This window comes from Gasterosteus aculeatus, chromosome 6, assembly GCF_964276395.1.
Source record: "Gasterosteus aculeatus chromosome 6, fGasAcu3.hap1.1, whole genome shotgun sequence".
Classification (NCBI taxonomy): domain Eukaryota; kingdom Metazoa; phylum Chordata; class Actinopteri; order Perciformes; family Gasterosteidae; genus Gasterosteus; species Gasterosteus aculeatus.
In genome coordinates this window covers 13,933,717-13,961,149 of record NC_135693.1, presented here as the reverse complement: position 1 = coordinate 13,961,149, position 27,433 = coordinate 13,933,717, and the positions used below count along the sequence as shown (strand labels likewise).

Here is a 27,433-nt window from a genome sequence, read left to right as displayed (position 1 = left end):
AGATCTATTTGTTTTATTCAGAAGTATTGAGGCATCCCTGCTGCCAAAGCCTTGAATGGTTTACTACAGGAACCAGTACTGTAGATGCATCATTTCAATGCACTTGTGTTGCAGAGGATTTTTAGGAAACATCTACTGGGACTTTATTAGCCGTCAGCGAGAAAACACAACGTGTTTAACTGCAGGAATAGCGAGGGCTGAAAGGAATACTTCACCCCCCCAAATGATCATTTCTAGATCGGGTTCTCCCTCAGTGTTACCTTGAACTCTTTCAAACTTTATTTTTCTTGCACGACTCCTGAGAAACGTGTTGATGCATTGAGCTAAATGGGGCCCGCTTTCCACCACAGCAAACTAACCTCCAAACATCAGGCATTTGTCATTCATGCAGTCGCGCGCTCACCAATTCCCAAACACGCATGGCTGTGCAACCGACCTATTAACAACCTGATTGGCTTTGAATAGATCCACCTGCATCAACAGTGTCACACTCCTGCACAGGTGCATTACTCTTGTGCTTTCATGCAGTTTATTTGAGATATTAAATGTGTTAAACCTGTATCGATCTGTTAAAATGCCAAATGCCCCGTGCTCCGAAACAGAGCGCGCCTCGTCCTGTAAGTGCTGTAAGCGTTATTAAAAAGCTCTGTCTGCTGCTGTCCTACCGCATGACCTTTCGCCCCGTCGGTGGTCGCCAACACAACACGGAGAAAAATAGCGTGCCGGGCTGAATCTATAATTACGACAGCAAACCGTCTCAGATATTTTTTGACCCACGCGGGGGGGGGAGGGGGGGAGTAACCCCCGGCTAATAAGCCAGGGAGTGCAGCCCGTCCTCATGCAACCACTGCTGCTTTGTCATGCGCCTCGTCCACCAGAGGCCCACTGACAGGCCACGGCGGGATGAAGCGCGCCTCGGGCTGCATCCAGTTGAAGCCCGGCGCCTCCCAGCAGGTTCGTGAGGACGTGTGTTTATTTGTGCTTAAGAACGTAACAGGGAAAATAACAAGAGTGGTTTTTTTTAGATTCGCGGCTTTGTTCTCGCTAAAACGCCCTCCCTGCATTCTATCACCAGCTCGCTCGACCGCCGCAGCACTCTCTCCATCTCCAGCTCTCTTTCTCGCCCGTTGAGCCGCAGAGGAGGGGCACATTTCAAATGTTGTGTTTACAAGAGCAGCGGTTAATGTGACCGGATATTACTCTTTTAATCACTTGGGATCACCTTTCAAACGAAACATCTTAAAGGCAACCGATCCGGCAGAAATGTTGATGGTAGTCTACTTAATACACACGGTGTGTGCTCTACAAAACACGAGCTCGTCAAGTGAGAGAGACTAAGGAAGCAGTGCCAACAAGTTGAACAATATTAACTACTACATATTTTAGGATGAGGCTATTTTGGTTGCATTTCAATCAATTTGATTCAATGAAATGTTAGTTTAAAACTAAAAAGTAAAAGTCCTGGCTGGCATCTTTTGTTCAGATAGTTTCCTCACAAAGTCCAATCAGATGCGAGATCGGTGAATCTGGAAAGTCTAAATTGAGTGTGCGTGTCAACGTGTCATCCCGTCTCATCCTTCTGAGACTGTCCTGAGTAATGCCCATTGCACGCTGAGACAGACCCCCGTCCCTCACGACCTTGGACACATCTGTCCTATTTTGTTTCCACTCTGCCCAGCTGTTTAAAAACACCGAGCTATAAATGTTAATCACTTAGACAGACAGCAAGCAATACGGGCAGCACACTGTATTATTTATTGAATTGCAGGACAGGAAAAGGTGCTCGTGCTTAGAAGCTTCAAGTTGTTTGAAATGTACACTGCCTTCTTTCACATGTTCCTCTTTTGTGTGAGGAGGCAGAGACGATGGATGTCTCCTGCAGCATCCAGCACATTTCTCGGGAGTTTTAATCCTGAAATAATCAAGCTGTTGATGGAGAGCACGTGTCTACATCTCGCTGGCTGTGAGATTCACCTCGCTTTTCCAGTATTTGGGGTATTTAGCCTGAGTGCCAAAACGCAACGTCATAATGTTTCTCTGCTGAACGGCAGCTATACTCAAAAACTTCTATGCAGTAGTCAAGGGTAACTATCGGCTCCAGCTCCGTTCGGCAGCGGTGGGAACGTGACGTGCGACGGCCATATTAGGGAATATTAGAAAATTGAAATCAAAAGAGATCCTGGCAATTATTATAACATATCAACACAAAAACATACAATTAACACAGTCCTGAAAGCCACCAGACTATAGACAACAGTTGGTTAACGTTGCTGTTCATCAAAAAATGTCTTCTTTCTAACTTGACAGAAACGATTGAACTTTTTCCACAATCACCAACTCTGGTTGGGTTGAAGTGAAGCGGAAAGGGGGAAAAAGGAAGAAGGCTGAAAGTGTAATGTCCTGATAATGTTTGTGTAACATTATTAGACGTAAGGGAACCCTGGATGCCGACATACAGTATTCTTCCATCACAGACCATAACCCTTTTACACTTTCACAAGTTATTTAACAAGTTCTGCTCGTTGTATCCGAAGGAGAGGACCCGGAGACTCAATTTAGTTCGAAACACCTTTTTCCACCAATGCATCTCGCTTACCTCCCCCGTATTGATTCTGCCGTCTGAGCATAACATCACCCAAAAGCCGGACACTTTGATGCATGTAGCATCCCGCGCGTAGCATGTTGACGTGCTCAGACAGCCCTGTGGCTGCAGCTGTCAGTGCAGAAGCTCACCAGCTCCCATCTCTCCTGGGGGGCCGTGATGGACCGGCTGGTGAAGGGGAAGGGAAGGGATTTCTCTTGTTTTAGGGAGGGTAAAATCACACATGCTGCTAGGGAGACATTAATTAATGAGTTGAATGTATATTAATAAGAATTAAAAGCCTACAACCCAATCAAGAACAAGTAATTTAGTTGACAAATAATTAGGGCTGCACGGTTTAGAGCGTTGCAGGAGGAACAATAAGAGAGAGGATGCACCAACACAACTTGTGCCCGACAGAGGAGCTGTCTGTTTGGAGGGTTTTGGGTTTTTGGAAAATGTGACGTAAGTTCGACGTTGGATCAGAAAAAGATTTTTGCAAAGTCTGTCGAGCCTCTGGTGGCGACACTAGCAGCCACAGCTAGCTAACTCGCAAACTAGTTAACGAGCTAACGCGCTAACACGCCGGCTGTTCGGGTAGCCGGCCCTTTTCGGGGTCAATGAATTCATGTGTTTGCTTGAAAAAGCAAAAAATCTTTCTAAATACCGTGATATGGATTTTTGGCCGTACCGCACAGCCCTACAAAGAATTTAATGATTCCTCACAAATTCATGCATCGATACACATGTCCTCCCTCCCACTGGTCTCTTTTGTTTTCTGTCCCAAATCAAAAGAACAAGATAACGTAAATTTGGCTGAAATGATGAAAAAGGACAGCTTCATTTTTTATTAATTGAATTGTTTCATCTTTGTGTTTACCTGCGTCAAACTCATATTGGTCGTACTGCATCCTTTTTTTTCATAAGGGCTGTGTCTATTTTGGAAATTATCACAGTTAATCCCATTTTTTTATTTTTTGAATTTGACTTTGCAAGACCTCGGCTAGCGGGTGTGTTTTAAATTTAAATCAATGCGGTCAGAGCCTCACTCCTCCATCTGTGAATGAGAAACGCTCGTTGTTGCTGTTGTCGTCGTCAACAACTTTTGGCCATTGCTCAGCCACCACCTCACTTTGTTTCCGAGCTCCTTCGTTTTACAGTGGCCACCAGCATTACTCATTCATACGATGTGAGTTACACCATCTGGCTGCTGCAAGAAAAGCCTCATATTCAAAACCCTAACTTTGATTTACGCTCTGAAGTTTCCTTTTTGGATTTATAGTGATGCAAAAAAACTGGAGCTTTCAGACACTGTTGGTGAGCCTACGAGAAGGCATATGGGTAGCATATCAGCATATTTATCTAATCTTTTACTTTTATTTATGTCGGAGAAAATGTAATTTATTTAAGAGTCTCGGGAGTTTTTACTTTGTCAACATGCAACGAATCTTCTAGCATTGCACTCAGCACTTTCAAACGAAGTGCCTATTGAGTTAAAAGTAGTTTTGTAAAAAAAAAAGAAAAGGCTTACTTTTTAGTCGTGTGGAAAAAAAAAAAGAAAGCTCCCCTCTCGCTTTCTACTCTTGCCTGCATTGATCAGACCCCCTCCCGGAGCACACTGAAGCTTCCAAGCTCAGCAGGCTGCCGTAGCCTAGCTGCTGAACTAGCCTCCACTTTCATTTACCGCGAAGAAGCAGATGATGCGAGAGCCGAAGCCAGAAGGAAAGCCGTCTCGGATGACTCGTCAACCAAGCTGCCACCTCCCACTCAGGGCTGATTTCTCCGACGCGTTCCGTTCTGCTCGACGGCCGTATCTGCAACATGGTGTCTCAGTTCTCTCTCAATTTGAAGGGCCTGTTGTTTGATGCCCACAGATCGATGGTATCGCTGTCTGCCGAGGTAACAGCATGTTGCACATTGTAGCGGAACTTAATTACCCAAGAGCGACGTGTTTAAATAACTTCCAGTCTCATTAAAACCCTTTAAGTTGTTAATGCAGGTGCAGAAGACTGTTGATTCTCTGTATTTGTGTTTTCTGCAAAGTTATATCGTGAAGTCACTTTATAATTCATCATCGCAGTGACCTGATATCCATGTGAGAGCCAACAGCTCTGACTTCAAACAACCGAGCTTCAGCAGAACATCTGGTCCACCAGGAAATGTTGCCTTTGTTAATGAAGTGATATAATTGGAAGTGGCAGACAAAAGCCTCTCTGCATTACGTGTCTCACTGAGGTGGTATTGAAGTACACGACGATGCGCTTTTCTGTGGGCTTTTGTTGCTGCGGAGTGAGTTGCAGAGGCACAAACAATGTAATAGAAATAGACAATTCTTTCTGTATTAAAGGCGTTAAACGATGCTGTTTAATGTTGTTTCAAGTGAAGTTCCGTACGTCATGCTATACCGGCCTCCAGGGGTCTTTGAATTTGCTCGTTAAAATGTGTTTTTTATTCTTTGAAATGCATTTGTTGTCACGTTGTTAACACTTCTATGGTGTTGCCATCCGGTGAGCAGGTGTTGTCACCTTTTTTTCCCCTTCAAGCTGTCTTATAGCTTTGACTTTGTCACCAGTTATCCATATTTGGAACACAAGCCTTAGACACTATCCTCTATATTTCCTTTGAAAATGTTGAGTTAAAATCTTTATATTGAAAGCTCCTAAAATCATCATCATCATCATCATCATCATAACCACTCTGGATGAGGAAGGGGTTGTGCATCGCGATGAACCGGAGGATAATTACCACGTCCCCAGTTTTAAACGTTGTTTTGGTTTTTCTGCCCACTAACTGCAATGGTACGTACAGCTCGAGTTAAGTTCTAATGATCAGTATCTCCCTCCAAAAGAGTATATTATGGATCAAGCATTGGCAAGTAGACAAGTTTGTGCTTCTGGCTTTTTCACTAATATTTCATTCTGTACCGTTATTGTGGCTTCAATTTGTTTATATATATATATACACACACACATCTATATGTGCTTGTGCATGTGCATATTTAAACCTCTATTCCTGTTGGCGCTTATCCCATCATGCATTGGGCAAAAGACAGAGCAATACCTCAGACCTGCGTCTGATATATCATATTTGTCTTTATTATTAATATTCAAGCCAGTAAGTCCTCAAACAATTGCTTTTATGGAATCATCCATCTGTTTAATTGCAATGTCTAAATATGATGACAGTTGTATTGATGAGGAGACTTAATTCCAACAGCTGATGAGGCTAGATCAAAAGGTGAGACGTGAAATGAATCTTCATTTTCATTCCGTCGCCCATGTCATTTGTCTTGGGTGTTTCTTTCAATAACAGAATCCCGCCTTCTGCTTTCTTGACGTCCCGTCCCCTCTCCTCCTCGTACAACACCTTCATTCCTCAACAGTAATCTCTACACCCAAAGCCCTTAAGTCACCATTAAGCCTCCATTCATTCTTACGTAATGATCAAATTCATCCCAGTCCATTTAGCTCCCAAGGTTTAAGATTTACAAAGGATTAGAGGTTGAAAAATCAATTTGCTATCTCTTGGATGTCAGGTAATCCAGCTTGAAGATACGTTGGTGCCAGTGCACTCTAATGGGCTGTGCACTGGAATTAAATGAGACACATTGGTTGAACGTTAAAGGGAAAGATATACATATGGCTTTATTTAAATCCAGAGGGTAAGTTTTGCCGTCATATGGTGTGAGCATTAAAAGAAGTAGCCTTCGTCCAGTGGTTTCAAATAGCAATTTAAAGGCTTTATGTGACAAGCTGGACTTCAAACACCAGTTTCACACAGAAGTATCTACAAAGTGAATATTGTATCACTGTATTCAGCCGTAAACTGCCGCCATGGGGCTTCACCTTTTACTTTTATCAACGCATGGAAACTTTTCTAGCCAGCATATTTGGATGCAAATGATATCTGATTGTAATCCTGGATCCTTCCCAAGCAAATAAAGTTAATTGCCACACAGAGTGGAGCATATATTTTGGCCTAATTTACAGACTGATGCTGCGGGTTGTTTTATTGCGTATGACCATAAGGGTATGACTTTTGGAAGCTAATAAAGCCAAGCTATTGGAATAGCAGTTAGAACCAACTACATGGCTTATTTCTAAACCTACATTTAAATCCTTTTATATATTTAGCACCAAGTAATAGCAGAGTCAGTGTTTTATTATTTAGCTTATTCACAAAGAGGCACCTAATTAGGAAATACAGCAGAACTAAGTTTAAAATGACCACATTAACAGCAAGAACTTCTGTTTGGACATTATTTAATATCTCCAATTAAACGTGTTTGAACAGACACATACAGTACGAGCTGAATGATAAATGTGCAGACATTTCAGGACAATTAATTTATTACTAAATACATAGATAATGTTGGAGCTGAAACAAATGGTAGATTTATCAATTTAATCAACAGAGAATTACAATTGTCTAACTGTTTTTGTCATTTTTGGAGGAATAATCAGTTTACAGCTGTACATTTGTATAGATTTGCTTCATTTCATGGTTATATATCATTTCTATTTAGTTTGTTGGACGTTTAACTCGACTAAACAAGATGTAAAAAAGATGTGTCTTAGACTCAGGGAAACTGAGAACCGTGATAACGCAACATATGTTTCAGAAAGTAGCAGCAAGAAGGGTTTGAAACTTCATTCCATTTCATTGGCTTTGCTGATTGTGTTTATTGGGACGAGAATTAACAATATTGAAGGGCTTTTTCATAGTGAGTAGTAGCATAGTATTATATTATTATAATATTGATTTTTTTTTATACTGAAATAAGTGTCACTTTTTTGTGATGTACATAAGTGTGTTTGCGCAGTGTGTGTAGGTCAGTTGCTTTTGTTCAGTACAGATGAGGACGATTGACTTGTTTATGAGTGAAAGCCAAGAAAATAATTGTCTATTTGTAATTCCCACAAACTGCTCAAGCAAGGTTTTAAAAAGTTCAAATTTCTTGTTTACATGATGGAGTTCTTACCCGTTATACAGAATGTTGCCCCTAACACCCATAACACTGGATAATTAAAGGATAGCATGAGAAAATGCCCAGTGAGTTTCCCCCAGAGAGCAATGCAAGCTGCAGATTTTACGATCGTGCCGGCGGGGCCCGGCACTATAAGACATTTGAGTAGAGCGAAGGGCCCGCTGTTAACAACCAACACACTTTGTACCTATTGTGGAAGCAAATGCATTCTTTGGATTGAAGTTATTCTTATTATTATTAAGTTTTTCATCTGTAATATACAAATAAAGGAAAGTTAAATGCTAGTGGAAATGTAGATAAAGACGTATTTTTGCATTAGTAGTTCGATTAAGGTTCTGGTTTTTGATGAGGAGAACATTTAACATTCCTTAGGGAATATAGACCACGTTCATAGCATTAGCAAGTGGAATGGGTTGACACACCATCACAGCTTTGTTTTTGTCTGTCGAGGAGCATAAGAGACATTTTTCACTATATGTCGCTTTGCTGTTCACAAAACTGATGATACCGTCCCTTGGAAGCTAGTAATGCGTTTGATGTGTTTCCTAGGTGATCCTCATGTTGACAAAGTACTACGACTTCAACTCTGGCAGAGTAACAGAGAGTTCTTTATGGAGGTAAGCTCTTCACTCTGGTAATAGAGATGATTTCAAACTGATTGTCTCGCAAATTCACCACAGAGAATGACGCCTTATATATATTTGTTCTCAGACACCATCAAAACACGGTTGAACACAATGCTTTTTGCATGCTTATGTTTGTGATTGATGCTCGTAGCACTTCTCACACGTCACTTAACTAAAAACAAGATTTGGAATTCTATTGGAGTTTTATAAACATCCATCCATCCATTGTCAAACCGCTTATCCTGCACACAGGGTCGCGGGGGGGCTGGAGTCCATCCCAGCCAACTTCGGGCGATAGACAGGGTACATCCTGGATTGGTCGCCAGCCAATCGCAGGACTACACTCACATTCACACATCTACGGGCAATTTAGAGTCACCAATTAACCTGATCCCCAGAGCATGTCTTTGGACTGTGGGATGAAGCCGGAGAACCCGGAGAGAACCCACGCAGACACGGGGAGAACATGCAGACTCCACACAGAAAGGCCACTGGGTGGAATCGAACCCAGGACCTTCTTGCTGTGAGGCAACGGTGCTAACCACCACGCCACCGTGCCGCCCGTTTTATAAACGTATTTACCAGAATTCTAACACAAGGTAAAAATGTACAATTGTCAATTTAAACACCAGTTTAAGGTCTTGGCTATGTGAGAATAAAAATGTCCGTCACTGACTTTGTGGCAAACGAAAGGAATATACAGTATATATATGTATTCATGCATGGCTCTTATACAACTCCTACTCATTCTTGGTCATTCTCTTTTTATACCCTTCATTAAATTGTACTTAATTAAACTGTTTTCAGTGAGAAAGCTCTCAAACTCAATCATCTGTTTATCAATAAATAGCGGAAAGAGACAGTTACCGAGTAGCTGTTGGTCATATGAAGCATTTAGCAGCAAAAGAAACTGATATTTTCCTCAGTGAGTGGTAGCAACCAAAAACAAAATACTGGACCTGCATTCATAATGTGACTCTAAATAAATGATAATGTCAGCCCATTATTGCAACATGTGTGAATAAGAAAGTGTTTTTGCTTTTTGTCCCTGAAAATCAGCAATTATGGGCTGCAGACCCAGTTAGTGGGAAAAAGCCTGTAAATACTTTTCTACAAATTGGGTTTCAATAAGGTCATAACAGAGAAAAAACGTGGGGTTGATTTTATAGTCAGTTATTATTATCTTTACACATAGAGCTTTGTGGTCTGTGGGACTCCAGAGAATGAGAAAAGAAAAGCTATAGTTTTTTCAATACGCAAATGTTATATAATTTTTATGCAGAATAAAACATTCAAAGGCTACTTGTTTCTGAGACCTACATCTATGACAATAGACGACAATTCACTTCAATACATCCATAATGAAGTCAGCAAAGAAGTTCTAATTTTGTAGGACATCTCATTTCTTTTGTATTTTTCTTTTTTCAAAAAAAAACAGGCAAGTAAGTGAGTAACCCCAAGTGAGTTTTAAAATATGAAAATCAGCAACATGAAATTACATTTCAACCCCGTAGCATCAATAATAATAATGTTCTTAATATCTCACCCCCTTCCCACACAAGATATTGTTGTTCGTTTTGATAATTAAAAGAGTATTCATTCATCTTTGCTTCATGATTTCTGCTCTTCCAATTTTCTGCTTGCGTGATATTCCTGATGATACCACCTGCATCTCAACTAGTAGTCGTTTCTCCATTCTCCTTAACTCTCCCCCACACAACCTCTTTGTTTTATCCCTATAATTGAATCTTCAGGTCAACTGATTACGGCACCACTTATGAGAAGCTTAACGAGAAAGTCGGGCCAAAAACCATCCTGAGCTACTTGTACGTGAGTCCGAACAACAAAAGGAAGGTACGTTTCCATGCAAAGTGCACGTAAGTCCGGCGGAATGGATGCTGTCCATGTGAGCCGCTGATCCTCCTCCCCTCCCCGTCTCTTTTCCTGTCTCGTCTCAGATCATGTTACTCACCGACCCGGAGGTGGAGAGCAGCCTGCTCATTAGCCTTGACGAGGGGGCAACCTACGAGAAACACGGCCTGGCCTTTGATATCCTCAGCCTGCTTTTTCACCCTGAGCAGGAGGACTGGATCCTGGCTTACAGCCACGACCAAAAGGTATACGTGTAGGTGGCAGGTGGCACGAAATAGCTGGAATATAAAAAAATATGAAGCTGTGACAGGAAAAAAAAAAAAACCCGGCTGCCGACTAAGGGCTGTTGTGTGGAACACAGCGTCTGGCTTTAAGGACACGGTCCTCCTGAGCAGAAACGTGCCACTCAAGCCGAGACTGCAGTTTCCCAGCAGGATCTGATCACCTGCTCCCCTAAACAAGTCATGAAGTCTGGCTGCTGACTCCTAAGTCTGAATGGTTAAGTCCCAGTTAAGTCCCAGGCAACACGGGGAAACGCTAACAAGAAAGACACAGCCAAACAATCCACCAGCACATAACATTATCACGCAAAGTGCGAGCGTGAACACACACTGTGAGCGAGAAGCCAGCTGTCTGCTTCACTCAGCGCCGCAGACTTCAAACTCGGCCTCCCCTGCCTGCTATCGCAAGGCTCGATTTTCTGAGAGGAAAACAGTCAAGGTCTGAGAAGTGAGATAAATGGTGTAAGAAAAAAAAATGAAACCAGGTCAAAATAAAGACATTGTAGAGAAGTTTGCCTCCAGGTCATTCTGCATGTCTTTGGCGAGATTTAATCATTTTATTCCTTTTTAACTGCTGAAATGAATCTTTGGTTGGTATTATTTTACATTCGTTGATTGTCTGCCATTTCCTTTTTGATAAGTCAGAATGATGTTGCTTATCCTTGTAAAGGATTTAACATGCCTGCAGCTTGATCATTATGGCGAGATGACGAGCGTTTGGGATGCTTTGACATAAGTCCAGCTTTGCAGTAAAAAGAAGACCGATATCTTTATGGAACAAAAAGACTACAATGACAGTTAAATGAGGGACTTTATAGCACCAATTAGGCTGAAATCCTGCTGAGTTATGAAGGGGACACTTTGATTTTAATAGAGGGACCAATTTATCCGTCCTCCTTCCCTCTTTTTCAAAATAAATCATCAATTCTAAGTTTTCTGGCTGGAGACTATAAGTATTTTCACAGGAACTGATGGATTTTCTCACTTTTGACCTTGTATTAGCGCAACATCATCATATTAATCAACAAATGCTGACAGCGGCTTGATAATAGAGACACACATCAGGAAACAATTCTCTTGGATACTGTGACATGGACCATTATTCTATATTCTAACTCATTTGGTTAATGCATTCCTCTCATTTTTTTCAGCTCTATGTCTCTGTTGAATTTGGGAGGAGATGGCAGCTTGTGCAGGACGGCGTCATTCCCAACAGATTCTACTGGTGAGATCTACAATCAGTCATATGAGGAGGGTTGGTCTCTGGGAGAGAAATGATGCTATGTCGCCACATATTTATTCAACACTATGAATAAGCACAGAACAATTATGCATTTAATCATTTTAATGTAAGCATTTTTTGCATTGTATACAGTAACATGCTATATAAAATAAGTGTATTTTTACCGCATGGACTTATAGGAGATTTTTTAATCATCCATCCAGAAAAAGATGATCAATCATCTTCAGTGCAACGTAAATCTCAGGACAAACAAAGCCTTATTACTTTAGGGAAACAATTAAACCTTTTTTCTGTGGCTAAGGGTAATGCACCTCTACTAATCTGTGCGCATGAAGGTCTTTGAGTTCAATTGTTCTTTACACAAGGCTCTACACCGTGAGCTGTTTTACATGAGTGAATATTCTCTTAATTAGGTTTGTACAAAAAGTCAACAGACCATCTCTCCTTGTACATCACAAACACTTTGCAAGTCTTAGGCTGCAGCGCGAAGAAAACAAATTGATTGTGCAGCATAAAGAATTTACCTCACCCACCCAGCTTTGTCCAACTGACAATACTGCAGTGAGGAGCTGCATTTCGGCTCACAGGACAGGTATATACAGCATTTACAACCTGAGTTTATGTGCTTATTGAGGACAATGCTGTCAGAGTTTTCTTCAGCAGCATCCTGCGGATGTGTTTCAGGATGATCAATAGAATAAATAATTTGTGATGTTCAGACATGCTCTTCCTTTTATCTTTGTGGAAATAAGTCAACCAAAACATGAAAAAGCACGTTCCGCACACCATCAGAGATCAAGTGCAAAAGAATTTCCTTTCATCGCATCCTGCTCTGCTCATCTCATCTGAGAAGGTTTGACAAACGTGATTTACAGAAACACGTTTGGATCCTCCCTCGCCACGCAGACATACAGCGTACGTGTTGGTTACGGGAGAAACCCTGTGTAACATCGCTAAGGGTTTATTTAAGAGCGAGCGCCGCTGTTCGTCGATAGAATTTGATGAAGTATTTGACAGAAGGTCCATTAAAAGAGATGGAGCTGCGAGGCAATTACAGTGCTGAGGGAAGCAGGACGGCGGCTTTTATATCTCACAGTTCAGACGCGGTGTGGGAACTGAGAAGAAAGCCATCTTCTGTCACAAAAGCTGCTATTAATACAACAAGTGGGGACTGTGGTCACTCGGCACGTCGTGAAGAAGAAATTGAAATGGAATGAAGTGGCAAAGTGCACCTTTAGCCATAAAGTGCAACGCAGATCAAACGTCTGTGAGGAAAGTGTTTATAGATCAGGTTGTTGTACTAAGGGGCCTAAGAGAACGATGCTCCATTTTCAGTGCACCACAATACCAAAATGGAAATATAATATCACCACAGATATTGCGCATCTGATTAAAGATGTGACAATTGTCTTGTGTTGTGTTTTTGTTGTAATTATTTACACAGCATCACTTCTTTGGGGCAGCAAAATAATAGTTGACAAAGCTTTTTGCGTCAATGCCCCGTAAAGCCACCTGATGTTCAAAATATATAAACTGCATCGGTTGAACACAACCTGGGTTTGTGACCTCGGGTTCCTCGATAAATCTCAGAGACTACAAAATGATTTAAAGAAATGGTTTATTTTATAATATCTGCCTCTGGGGACTACAGATGAAAAATAGCCTTTTGACTAACCGGCACATTTAAAGAAATGTGTGTTATTAATGGGTATTGTCCAGAATAAAATAAACCAATATTCAAAATAAAAACATATGCTTTTTGTTTTACAAAACATTATAACTCTAAATGTGTTGTAAAATACTGCATACTTGACTGCTGGTTATTCATAAATCAATCCATATGTTTGTGTTCCATTTGCAACTAGCTAGTGAGAAACTCGTGAGAAATTTTTCAAAATAAGTTCATTTAAAATCTTCCAAATGCATTATTATTCTTAAATAAACATGGCTAATATATTAAACATGCAACAGTTACAGTTAGCAGTTAGGTACCATCTGTCAGCATGTAGTAAAATAGTTTATAGTATTTAATCACAGCTCATGTTTTGAACAGGCCATCGTTGGGCTTCAGAACCACTGACCTGAATGTGGCCTCATGATATTTTAATGCAAACAACGTTAGAAATGATGCATGTAAAGTCATTATTAACAGACACAATGTCATTTTTAATGCCCACAATGTCATTATTGGTTGATATATGGTTTTATTAGCACATGGTCCACATTAAGCAGAAATCCTAAATGTGTTTGTGTTACAGGTCCAGGTTGGGTTTAGACAAAGAGCAAGGAATGATTCATCTGGAGATCAGCGTCTCCGATGGACGTGAGTGATAAAATATTGTTATGTGCCTGGGAAACCATAAACGTCAACGGTTATAAACATTTGTCACATTTCCTTTACATTGAATGGAGAAATAGCTTTTGTTTTTTTTGCTTCAACAAATCATACCTCCCCGTCTGCATTGGCCGCAGAGAGACTCTTCATACGATTAAGCAAATTCATTTTTCAAGTGCCGGCTATGACTTGGCTCTTTTCATTGGCCTCAGTGCAGAGAGGGGCGACTTCACAAGGCCTCGTGTGTTAATGCCCCGTCCCTGGGGAGATTACCTCATTTGGCTGATGCTAACACACTGGGACAGCTCTCTCTCTCCCTCCACTTTATCTATTAGTGAGAGTAAAGACTGGCCTCCAAAATGTTGCCTCTGTGGCTCTCTTGAAACCATCAGCACGAGCTGAACCTTGATGGCGGACTGCAGAGCGTTGTTTGTGTTTTCCTCTCTGTTATATTTTTAGCTCTCACTTCTTGCTTGCCCGCAGGGTCACAGTACATCACTTGTAAACTTCAGAATTGCTCTGATGGAAACAAGGGCAAGCCTTTCCCTGGATTTATCATCCCTAATTCCCTGGTGGTTCAGGATGAATACGTTTTCATCCAGGTGGGTTTTTATTGCAAGGTTCTGGCTTCATTAAAGGTCAATTAAAAGCTGTAAAACCTTCTCCGTTCAATCGCATCTTAATGCACAGCCATGTTTTTTCATTAACTAAAAGGGGCCATTATCCTGGGAAAGGACGGCATGAAATTGAAATCACAATGTTGTGTTTTAAACTATATCCTCACTCCACCAAAGGGCACAGTATCCAAATAGTAGGAATCACACAGTTTTAACGGTGGCTTAAATCAGTTGATACGTGCTGCTAGCAATCAGCGAAGTTCATGAATATTCACCTGCGATGTGATTGAATGTCAAATTGAGCTTTATTTCTTTTCCAGGTGCCAGTAGGTGGTCAGTCTGTCCATTATGTTTCCTATAAAAGAAATGCTTTTTACCCAATGAAGCTTCCCAAGTACACTCTGCCAAAGGTAAGCCTGCTGGAGGTGACGCAGTGTTGGGTGGGTTCAGCACATTTAAACAAGCAACGTAGCAAGTACAGCATCAATTTGACCGTTAAACACGTTTATTCCTTAAGGCCGGTTTTTGTGGAGTCGTGATGGCTTCATTATTATCCTCCCGTATTCATTTATTCCTAATTACATCTATACATTATGCTTTTATTTAAGACTCATGCATAGTTTTTAATTAGTTTCCCTCTCGTCTGTATCAACAGATATTTACTTGAAAAAAAAAATGAATGTGGGGTTGCAAAGTTTCCCTGCCACTCTGAAGGAACTTTTTGGAGCGAAAAGGTCAATTTGCATTTGCACAAAACAAACACTGTTCTGCACTGAATCCCATTGGCTGAAAGCACAGCAGGGTGCCTCAGTGGTTTTATAGACCATGTCACAACAACAGGAGAGATGCCTGCAGTGTTGTTTTCGATCACTGTCCATCCATCCATCCATCCAAGGATGTGTCGGAATTCCCTTGAGCAGGACACTCGTTCCCTACCTCGCCTTCACTCAGGAGAAGGGCTTCAGTAAAATTCAACGGAGCCCGTCTTCCTTTTTAGTGCACGGCATGAAACCGCGGTCAAATCGCTGCTGATCCCGACTCAATGATGTCAAAGAGGGACAAATCGCTCGCTCGCTGCTTGTGCTCAGTGACCACTATGCATACACTGAAATGCACCTTCACACCTTTTTTTGTTTTGTTTTGAGAAACATGTAAACGGATTCACTTCTTAAAACCCTCTGAGCATCTACAGCACTCATGAATTTCATGTACCTTTAGGACCTGCAGATAATTAGCACCGATGACAACCAGGTGGTGGCAGCGATTCAGGACCGGCACCAGAACGACTCGTACAACCTGTACATGTCTGAGTCCAGAGGGTTGTTCTTCACACTGATGCTGGAGAACGCTGTGAGCAGCGGAGGACCAGAGGGAAACATCATGATAGACCTCTATGAGGTAGGAAGCGACGGGGGCCGTCATCCTTCACATGTTTTTATGTTATTCCTGTGTGCTGAACCAATTGAAATCACCGGCCTGGGTTTACAACCGGTGCAATTTGTAGGACGTGTGCATTTTAGTTTAGTACTAAAAGCTGCATGAAAATATATGCGATTGAACATTAAACAAGAGCAGAGCTGCCAGATAAAAGCAGGGCAGCAACCAACAATCTTTTTAATTAAAACAATTAGATAATTATTTTTCTAGGTCTGTACAATTTTTAAGTTGTTTGTCTTGATTTCAGTCAAAGGTGATGTATCACATACCTTCATTTATCCAACCAGCAGCTTGCATTATTCCAAAACGCTTAATTTTTCTGTCACTTGCTTAATAATTTTAGAAGGACAAGTAGGAAATTGTCATATTTGAGAAGCTGGGGTATTTTTTTCTAATGATGCAGGTCAAAACAAGAGAAGGAACTTGAAGAGCGCTCTTATTTTTTAGGAATTAATGGACATTTTTCACAAGGTTCAGAATAAATGATTAATCAAAGAAGTATTGTACTGAAGTCTTGTACAGACTTAATTGTACAATTAAGTAAATTACCCCTTTGCGTTATTAATCAATCCACTTACATTCACATGTATCTAATTCACATTTATGCAACCATTGGACGGACCTGGAAACTGTGTGTAAGATCATCACTAATTTCTGGCTTTGAGCAATAACAAGTGAACTTTGCTTGAAGTTATCTGGATTCCTTTAAGCGACCCTGGGATGTTGTCGCCGTACTGGAACAGGTGTCTCTCACATCCACTTCCTGCCTGCTTTGTCTATATTTTTCATGGGACATTGTAACCACTTAGAAGGGTTACCATTCATACAGAAGTTTAGGGAACACAAGGGTCACTTAAAGCCAAAAGTCAAAATAATCGCAGCTTTAACATTTCCTATCTGTGTTGAAAGATGTGCGATGAAGTTTGCCGTGGCTGTACACGTATACATCGCTTTAGATCATCCTCACCTGCAGCCAGCAGTAAAAGCCTCACGTTGTTACAGAAACACACCGAAGATAGCCGTCAGCATCGGTTACTCTCACTGCTCGCTGACCTCCGCAGACATTTTCATGTGCAATGTTTAATATGAGGATCCTACTCAGGGGTGGAAAGGGAAAGTGTCCGCCGGTAGAGGTTGGCTGTCGAGGATGTGCTGCCTGTCGATGTCCAGAGCACTCAGCACACTGGCAATTGAAGGCAAAGAGAGCCGGACGAGCCATTTGAGAGACCACCAGTGAGGCCGAAAGTGCCTCTGCGTGTGCAATGGCTGAAGTGAGAACAACGTGTACTCAGTTATTGCCTGCTGGACCCAAGTAGGGGTCCGATAAGCCTCTGCTGGGTCGAATGGGGGAGGGTGATCCATGGCAAAATAACCCCGACCTGATGGTTCCGGGAACATCGCCGGTGATGGATTCAGCAGCTCCAGAATATGTTTTGTTTTTTAAACTCGCTTTAGTCCAAAAATATTTAGCTGCGGCAAATATTTCTGCTCTCGACATGGAAGAGAAATGTGCAAAGCCGCACATGAGAGTCTGAATCTATGTACACAGAAGAAGAAATATCTCAGGGCTGAGCCATATGTTGTTTTGATTCAGCCGAGTCCTACAGATGGTCCAAAATAGTGTTCCCTGTCAGGAAAACTATCACTTTAAGACATCTTTTCCTCTCTGAACCAGGCCTTCAGCTTTACTTAAGTCTGAATAATTTACAGTTATTTCTTATCCTCCTGTTTTTTTTTTGTTATTTCCCCCCTACTGCTCTCCGTCTCTCATGTTCGCAGGTTGCAGGGATTAAAGGGGTGTTCCTGTCAAATAAAGTTGTTGAGAACCAAGTGAAAACTTATATCACCTACAACAAGGGGAGAGACTGGCGTCTCCTTCACGCTCCAACAACCGATCTCCAGGGAAACAAGGTCTATTGTGAACAAGTAAGTGGGCCACTGACACGAGATGCTTGTATAGATTTCCATTATCTTCTAATATGATATACATACACACTGTATTTATACAAGTTATATATCTATATATACTGTGTGTATGTGTGCAAATATGTACATTTCTGATTAATCTAATTGAGAATCAAAAGATTTAATACATTAACATGGTGGTATTATTTGTCCTTGTGAGTCAGTGAACATCATCATTGGAAAACGCGATCCTGGAGACACCTGCTGTAGCAGAACTATAGCACAGAAGCAGTTATATTTCTGCAGACAGGTTAAATCACTGCAGGAGCATCTGAGGATGGGTTTGGTGCCAGAGGAAATGGACCATTAAACGTTTTTACGATGAATTTGAAAGAAAGGCTTTACATTATTACATGGTGACGGGAGATGACAGTACTAAACGACACGGTGTAGAAAGAATGGAAAAATTAAATATCGATATATATATCACAAAAAGTGGTACACGTGGTCCACAATGAACACAAAATGAAATTTGATTGACATTCCTTAACAGAGAAGATTTGCAAATATTGCCTCACAGTGACTTTAGACAGTGACTAAACTATTTTGTCCATAATAAATCAACCTTAATAACGGATGTCAAAGGGATTCTTCTTTTTTGAGCTTCCTGCGTATATTATTTGTCGTCAAGTTTTTTTATAGGCACTTAATAAATAAATGTGATTCTTTTCATTTGGAACACAATTTATTTTCAAGATCTCTGCACCACAATACAAGTACTAATAAAAGGAACGATGATTCATAAATCAATACATCATATGTAACATGCTAAGCAGGTCTGTAACAATCCAATTCACCTTATGACATCAGAACACTTCCCTGTGTTTGTGCTCTGCAGCCTTACTGTTCGTTGCATCTGCACCTTCACGTGTCAGAGAATCCTTACACCTCGGGAAACATTGTCAGCAAAGACTCAGCCCCAGGAATCATCATAGCGTCAGGTGAGCAGATGATTGGATTTGAACACGCAACTGTTGCTTATATTGACGGTCCTCGATTGTAGCGACTGTGCTGGAAATACTGCTGTCCTGCCTTTTGCATTCAGGCGTGGTTGGACCTGAGCTGACCAGTAATAACGTCAGTATTTTCATCACGTCCGATGCTGGAAACACCTGGAGAGAGGTACAGTGTGTGAACTGTTGGGTAGATCCCTGTACAATACAATGTTTCTGCAACAATAGATTTTTGTTTTGTAGATTACTTTGCTGAACTTCTTAAAAGCGTATTTGACAACTGTTTTCTTTCCCCTGAACTTTCCTTTGGTATAATACAAAACAAATGAAAACAATAGCTGAACAACTGCAATGTGACTGAGCTTTCAGCGCTTTCAACTTTCACCCCTCAGTTCTGGGTGAATAAATAAAGAATTGAGGTTTTACACACAGCCTTTGTGAAAAAGTTTGCGTCTCTGATCTGTTAAACGTTTAAACCAAAAGCAGCCTGCACAGGCAAGAGCGCAACACTCGCTTGAAGCTTTCCTTTATTCACACACCTGAGAAAAGAACAGTTGTGGTTTCCACTTGTTTAGTGTGTCGGTGTAAGTATGGTTGTCCCTTACGTCGCCGTTGGTTCACACTTTGTGAAGGCTCGTTTTTTCCCTCCGGTGGAATGAAGCTGGTTGTTTTCCGCAGGTTTTTCAGGAAGAGTACAGCGTGTTTTTCCTGAATCAAGGAGGATCTCTGGTGGCCATCCGACACACACCTCTGCCAATTAGACACATTTGGTAAGGACCTCTCCAAGGAGGTACCCAATCCCTTTTTTAAAGACTATTCCTAATCTTCAAACCAGGAGAGGGGTTTGCCTTTTTTCTGCTCAGGATTCAGACCGAATTCAACTCTATTTGGGGCCAGTCGGCCTCCGATTCAACCATTGTTCTCTCCCCCCCAGGCTGAGTTTTGATGAGGGCAGAAACTGGGACAAATACAGCTTCACCTCCTCTCCGCTGTATGTGGACGGGGTGCTGGGCGAGCCCGGAGAGGACACCCTCATAATGACGTAAGATACAAAGGAGTCAAAGCAGCTGCTGTCTTTGTGGTTTGTTAATTACCGCTCTGAGAAATTTAGATGTTGTGCCATTTCGAATTTAGAAGTTTACATGTAAGTCTATTTAATGTTTCAATTTTAAAAAGGGTTTCTCAACCCACAAAGGAATGTGGATTAAAGACCTTAACATTAACCAGACGTTTTCTTCATTTTTGTTATTTTACGTTTCAACTGCGTATTTCTGGCTTGTTTGCGCAGGATATTCGGCCATTTCAGTCATCGATCTGAGTGGCAACTCATCAAAACTGACTTCAGGTCCATTTTTCAACAACGATGCACATCTGAAGATTACATGACATGGCAGTTACACAACGAGGTAAGCTGCCGCTCGCTGATCAAACCCCAGTGAATCTCTTTGTTCCAGTCACACAATGACAGCAAGATGGTGGACCAAAAAAAAAAAAACGATGAAGGACTTTAGAGATGTTTATGATGCATTATTCATCACAGGGCGAAGTGTGCATCATGGGAATGAAGAGAATCTTCCAAAAACCAAAAGCAAACGTTCGATGTGTCAACGCCAGAAATCAGTATATTTCCCAGATGTCAAATTCCTGCCCGTGTACAGAGGCGGATTTTGAGTGGTGAGTTCTCTGCTCCTTAGATACTCTTTTCATTTCATTTGATCCATACAAAACCCTTTATCAATCTCCAGAGGCAGTTTGAAGGTACAGCACAGGAGGGGCGTTTCACGAGTTTTATTTTGTGATTCAGAGCTTGTTAACTAGGTCGTTAGTTAGTTAGTGTACAATTTAAAAATATGCCATAACTTTTAGGTATGATTAAGGTTTACAAATTAGTTTGGTTGTAATGGAATATAAATTAAAATAACAAACAAACTGGGGTTTATGTTGTGAACTGTGTTTATTGTTCACAATGTTTTAAACTATATTAATGCACAAAAATTGCTTGAAACGATTGATTTGTACATCATTTTATAAAACAGTAATGCTCGATTTGACTAAAACAGTGAAGCGAATACTAAATATATCACGGAATTGAATATGTTTGAACCATGAATAAAACAAATGCCCATTAGGTGTATTATTATTTACTTCTGTATGTCAAACAAGCGTCACTTCAAGTAATGCGTCTAAAACCGCTGTACTTTGTTTTATTTCTCAGATGTCATTAAACTAAGCACCTACTAGTAAAGAAAACACGCTTATAACCACTTTATTACCAGGATGTTTATCAATTAACTCTTCTCTGGATAACTCCTGTGTTTCTGTTTCCTGTACCCTTTTGTTCCAACGCACACAGCGACTACGGATTCGAGAGGCAGGTTGACCGCAGCTGCGCTCCGTCTTTCTGGTTCGTTCCTACGGCAACATCCAGAGACTGCATCCGCGGGGACAGCTTCCTCAACACCACCGGGTACACCGGACTCCTCCGTGGGGACCAGGGGGCCAAGGGAGGAGTTAGTGTAAAAGTGTCCCTGCTTACGTTCAGGCAAAACCGGCTGCAAAAGCACCTGCTGCGCTGGGTGAAAATAGTCGTTTGTCAGAGAAAGCTTCCTAACCTCCAGGACAGATGGAAGCAAGAAAAGCACAACACAAATTAAGAGATAGGTGTACAGGTTAACCTGCGAACTACCAGCAACAATGAGCCGACAGCACCTGAACCCTGCATGCTGCAAAGTGCTGGTTCGCAAGCCATTAGATAACAGCTCACGTTAAAAGATGAATAGTCTTAATGACAGAAATACAGTTCTATTTTTGTACAGTAAATAGTGTTGAATAAAATCTATCACAAACTGATGAAAAGAACAGCAAATTGAGCTGCGCTGTGGGGGAAAAGGGAACCGCTGATTTATACCTCTGATGCGTATGTGTTACACGTGTGGCTCATCCGTGTCTTTTTGGGCTCTTCAATGAATTCCAGATATCGCCGGGCTTTCTCTAACAACTGCACGGATGGCGCACTGTTGAAGTACAGCCCCACGCGTCAAAAGTGTCCCAGTCAGGCCCCCAGGGGCCTCCAGCTCTTCACCAGCGAGGGGACACTGGTGGCAACCCTGGATAGGAATGTCACTTTCTTGGTCTTTCTGGAGGAGGTGCTGACTCTCACTTTATCAAAAGCAACACCAGTGTGTACGGCAGGGTGACGCTTGTAGGCGTCATGCTTTTCTTTTTTTTTTTTCCTTTCTGTTTCATCTGTATATTGAGACGCTGGCACAGAGGCACAAGTACCGGCGCGTCAAACACACATGCAGTGACATGATTTACTACACGTGCTGGTAGATTTTATGGAAAAATGCAATCTGCGAAAAACAAACAAAAAAAAAAAACAAGAGTGACAGCGTTGCGTTTTCTTCTTGAAGGGTCTTGGCTCCATGACGAGCATTACAGTGGACTTTGGTGACGGCACAGCGATATCGTACGTTAACATAAGCTCCATCGACGACGGCGTCAAGCACATCTACAGCAGAGTCGGCATTTACCAAGTTTCCGCCACAGCCACCAACACGCTGGGCTTCGATAGGGTGATCCTCTACCTGCACGTCTCCTGTGAGTTCAATTACTTAGCGGTTGTTCCATTATTGTTGCACTGATTTTGAATGTGAAAACAAGCCCTTTTTCCTCAAGAAAACAGGCTTTGTCTGCAGTGTTTTTATGCCTTTACGCAAGTCAACAGCTTTAACTTCAGGCTCCTTAAACTTAAATACATGCAAAATGTCCTTTGAGAGTTTTGAGTGTCGTTCAGCCGTGTTGTGTCATTTGAAAGAGAAGAGCAGCTGTGTTCAGTTTTAATTCAGGCTGTTATTTAGCGGCATCAAAACATCCACTTAAAAAATAAGATTAGATGATCCTTTATTAGTCCCGCAGCGGGGACATTCTGAGGATTTGAGCAGCCCAGGGTAAAGAGACATAGTGAAAAAGCAAGATCCAAACAAGTATTATAAATACTCCCGTAGTGTAATCAACTTCACGGCACACTGTGATTGCTGTGCCAAAAAAATGACTTTTGTTGGAATTTTAAAATCTTTTTAATAGCCTCGTCGTGGGGAAATGTCTTGAATATGGCGTTTGTGTATTTTCTCTAAAGGTCAACTTGAGCAGGTCCAACTCTCGGCCCCGTCAGTGGTTGTAAAGAACAAAGCAGTAAACCTCACTACAGTGTTGCGGCCCAACAACGTGGGAACAGTCAGCTATTACTGGTGGTTTGATAACAAAACGGAGGTTAGTTTCACGTTCTTCTCCTCTCCAATGTGGCATATTTACCGGAGGACATGATGGAGGCACATCTGTCTCTGTCTCTCTGCCTTTCAGCCTGTTGTGACTCTGGACGGAACAATGTCCTTCACCTTCTCCAAGGAGGGACGTCACACCGTCACTGTTCAGGCTTCGGTTGGCAATACCGTCCATCAGGACCAAATGACTGTGACTGTTTATGGTAAACCAGACCTCTAAAATATAATTATAATTGGAAAACTATGAAGTCATGTTGTGTGTATTTATTAGTGGAAAGAGAATCAAAACAATTTTTTTCCAGAGCCTTTCTTGGCCTTCATCAGGCTTTGTTGTCATGGTGACGGTGGTGATAAAAGTTTTTTGTGCGTAAATCACTGATTAAGGCCATGAGATGTGGCCCAAGAGCCCACGTTAGTGTACAATTACAGTTTGACAAGAATGATAATTCAAGGTCAATTAATTTGTTTGAGTGAAGCTTGTGAAGGTATTTACATATATTAAAAGGAATTGTAAACATGTTCTTTTTGTCTTTATTATAGACATAAATAATATAGACACAAAATAAGATACTCCTCCTAAAAACAACATACGCAATTACATAAATAAATCCATGTACCATAGGTCTGAATTTTATTCCTATCTCATTCTAGATTATTTTCGGTCGTACGTTTTGGGCTTTTCTTCTAATTTGGACGAGCAGAACCCCGGTATGTCTGAGTGGAGAGAGGACATCAGCAGAGTGGTGAAGAGCAACATGGTTCAGGTGAGTCCGTCCCCTGATATCTTTCATTAAAAGCAGCTTTGCGCTATGACGGAGGGAACGAACTAATGAGTTTGCCATTCTAGGCTGTGCTGCTCTGTAATTGTAATGTTTTTTGTGTCAAGCGTTGCCCTCCGCCACCTGCAGTGTCTTAATTGAAATGTTAACCTTCACCAGCTGATATTGCACTCTGACTGAAGTCATTACCAACAATTCAGCATCAAACTGAACTGGTTAAAAACAGTATAGAACAGTAAAAGCACCACTGCAGCAATCGCCACTTGCTCTCTAACGAGCTGCATTGAGAGACCGAAACGTGATGTAAAGACAACTTAACTGTGGTTAAGTGCATCTGGTCTCCCCTCTCAGACCCTGTGGGGATGTCAAAGAAGCAGCAGGTTATGTAAACGACCTGGATACCGAGCTCTATCTATATCCTACAGTAGCCCTCAGTAGGAAACATTCACTTTGACCTTCTGTCTTGTCAGATATTACCATGGTTTACACTAGGAACCTGACAGGAGACCTCTGGTTACGGCATAAAAGCACTAAAAGCCTCGGCCTTTACCAGCGACTGTCAAATTGAGGTGGCGTGTTTTAGTTGACGTGTGCATTATATCTTGACAGTGACTGGTACTTAGGCAAATGATATATGAAGCAGTAAAAAAAGGAGAATTTCACTCACTCATCTTGAGCCGAAGCGGAGGATACCACCGCAAACGCTGTCAATTAGAAAGGTCTCTTTTAATGATGCTGTGTTGTTATCGTTAAAGGTCACGGGAATAAATGACGAGCAACTCCTGGTCACGGTGATCCCAGGTTTACCGACAACGGCGGAGATTTTCATTGTTCCCGAAAAGAAGGCGAGAGGCGGGGGGATGGATGAGAAGTGGGCGCACCTGGATCAGGTACTGTGTCATCAAATGATTTCAATCAAGGGGGGCATCATTTCTGTGATAATTCAAACCGCACAAAATTAGGCAGAGGAAGCGTGACTCTCTAGAGTACACTATTGAGTGATCAACAGTTATTTTGCGGTGTTAAAGAAGGTTACCTCTTGTTTTAGTGCAACACAAGATTTGTACAGAAGCGTAGGCTTCTTGTTAGAAGTGAATAATACATGTTATATAAATGCACACGTTCATACCTACCGGGCAGCCGTAGGTTGGTACTTGTTTAGATTTAAAAATTGTTTTTCCTTTAGGCGATACATCACCACGAGCATCATGTCTGCATTTATATTCGTCAAAGTTACATTGTTGTTGCCTGTAACACTGTTTTAAGAGAGGAGCTTGGTTGTGAAAGTCCGCACTCCCTCACAACACAACCACGATGTTAAGTTTCAGGAAAAAATGCCTGACATATGCTTATTGTGATGGATTACTGAAGTCAACCAAGTTTAAAGTCTCTGCGAATGTATTTTGATACCATATTGAAATGATTGGACACCCTGGCTACATGGTGCTGAAGGAAAAACATGATGTTATTATTTGGAAAAGGTCAGCGGTAATGAGGAGTGAACATTTGTTCGTGGTAATTGGGATAGAAGATTCAATAAATTCTGGTGTGGTTCATTAAGTGAAAACACACACAGAGAACGAGAGAAATATGTTTTTATATTAACATGCAGGCCCATAGAAACCATCTCATCTCATGTATCTCCATAACACATCCTCCTCATTTAGTTTTTTAGAAAACCCCTTTGACTCTCTCCAACCACACACACACACACACACACACACACACACACACACACACACACACACACACACACACACACACACACACACACACACACACACACACACACACACACACACACACACACACACACACTTCAAGAGTAATGCCTAATGTCAACACTAGAGGGCAATCTTGCCGTGTAAATGCACTGAGACCATCAGAGCACTGAAATAATACCTAAAAAGAATCTTAGTACATGTTGAAGATCTGCCAACTTTTAGAAGTTTGTAACGATAAGAGAAAAACCATCAAAGTCTCAATGCTTCGTGGTTGTTATTATTTTATGCAGAGCAAAACAAGATTTCTCCAAATGAATCTCTTAACATGTTATGGAGAGCAATCAAATATGTAAACAAAACAATAAAACAGCGCTGGTTTTTTTTTTTAAGCACCAGCTAAACTAAAGCTTATTTATTCCTGATAAGGGATCGCATCTCAATGTATCACAAGTAAACATAATTTTGCTGCCTCACAATCAGTCTTGAGCGAAGCTAATAGATATTTAATTACATTGATGCATCATATAATTGGCAGCGTCGAGAAAGGAGACAAACTAGGGCAGGGGGCCTGGATTGGGAATTAAAGAGATGTATTTATCTAAAGCCTGTCTGATTACCTGGCAGAACCTCACAGACAATAGGGTAATAAATCTTCAGTTCACTGCTCTCATCTCGAGTGAATGACTTGCATGGATGCATTAAGTGAGCGTGTGCCCACACTCACACACATGCATGTGGTGAGTGCATGTGCGGTGCAGCTTATTAAAATGTGTAATAGATTTACTGACCCTGATATGCCACTAGAACAAAAAGTAATTATTCATACTGTGTAGAGCAGTCTAATTTTAACCAGTTGAAAGATTTTTAGAAAGAGCAAGATGGAATTACTGAGGCATGGCTAAGGACTCGAATGGGCTCTGGGAAGGATTTTGGTCTCCTGTTAAATGACTGCTTCATCTAGGTGTGAAAGCAGGAGAACTCGTGGCACATCGGGGAGAAAAATTAAAAACAACTATTTTCTGATATACTAGAATATGCTTTAATAACTTGGCCCCGGTGAACTTTAAATTGTAAATTTGAATTGTGTTTTCTGGAAATACTGAGACGAAACAGGTAGGAGATGCGTTTTTGTACAAAACTTTTTAAAGGGCCGCACTTTTTTTTTTCCTGCTGCGGGTTTCCATCAACATTAAAATCCTGCCAGGTTTCGGCGCAGAAGGTCTGGATTTCCGTGTCATATCACCGTTTGCTCCTCTTTAGAAGGCAGCAAAAATTCTGATCCATAATTCAGGCTGTTAGATGAAATGACTGCGGTTGAAATATTGATGAGTTTGGAATATTGCTGTGCGGCCGGCTGCTAACTGAGTCTCCTCTCCTGCATCACTCCTCCTCGTAGCTTTCTCAGGTTCTGCTAAGTGCTTTGAACCAGGACCTCATCCAGTTCACACTCAAGCCCGGGGTGCAGGTGAACGTGTACGCCACGCAGCTGTCTCCGGGTGAGTCTGCTGCCTCAGCCACACTCCTGCCCCAACGAATGGAAACTCCGACCCTTTATTTTTAGGAGTGAGTTGCATTTCAGGTTGTCGGGTCAAACTCCTCCGAGTGTCGAGGTGGAGATCCCTCGTGCGTCTCCAGGTTTTGAAACGGAAGCTGCAGGCTTTTATGTTTTCGAATTGTTTTAATGGCGTATTGTTTGTTTTTAATATATCTAAACTTCCTGGAGAGCGGTCTTTGGTGGTGAGGGGATAAT

The 27,433-nt window shown here is 41.5% G+C and overlaps 1 protein-coding gene across 1 annotated transcript in view; it reads left to right on the top strand.

Moving 5' to 3' along the window:
* Positions 1-27,433, top strand: part of LOC120820579 (VPS10 domain-containing receptor SorCS1) — a 36,676-nt gene that overhangs the window by 4,506 nt on the left and 4,737 nt on the right. The window contains exons 2-24 of the mRNA XM_040178523.2: positions 8,118-8,185; positions 9,949-10,048; positions 10,153-10,311; positions 11,499-11,572; positions 13,849-13,913; positions 14,409-14,527; positions 14,863-14,952; positions 15,761-15,940; positions 17,759-17,905; positions 18,783-18,885; positions 18,990-19,066; positions 19,576-19,667; positions 19,832-19,939; positions 20,186-20,303; positions 20,438-20,571; positions 21,251-21,364; positions 21,872-22,043; positions 22,311-22,497; positions 23,036-23,169; positions 23,260-23,383; positions 23,832-23,944; positions 24,715-24,849; positions 27,080-27,179. Of these exons, the coding sequence (XP_040034457.2) occupies positions 8,118-8,185; positions 9,949-10,048; positions 10,153-10,311; positions 11,499-11,572; positions 13,849-13,913; positions 14,409-14,527; positions 14,863-14,952; positions 15,761-15,940; positions 17,759-17,905; positions 18,783-18,885; positions 18,990-19,066; positions 19,576-19,667; positions 19,832-19,939; positions 20,186-20,303; positions 20,438-20,571; positions 21,251-21,364; positions 21,872-22,043; positions 22,311-22,497; positions 23,036-23,169; positions 23,260-23,383; positions 23,832-23,944; positions 24,715-24,849; positions 27,080-27,179 (2,713 nt within the window). The remainder of the gene's footprint in view (positions 1-8,117; positions 8,186-9,948; positions 10,049-10,152; positions 10,312-11,498; positions 11,573-13,848; positions 13,914-14,408; positions 14,528-14,862; positions 14,953-15,760; positions 15,941-17,758; positions 17,906-18,782; positions 18,886-18,989; positions 19,067-19,575; positions 19,668-19,831; positions 19,940-20,185; positions 20,304-20,437; positions 20,572-21,250; positions 21,365-21,871; positions 22,044-22,310; positions 22,498-23,035; positions 23,170-23,259; positions 23,384-23,831; positions 23,945-24,714; positions 24,850-27,079; positions 27,180-27,433) is intronic.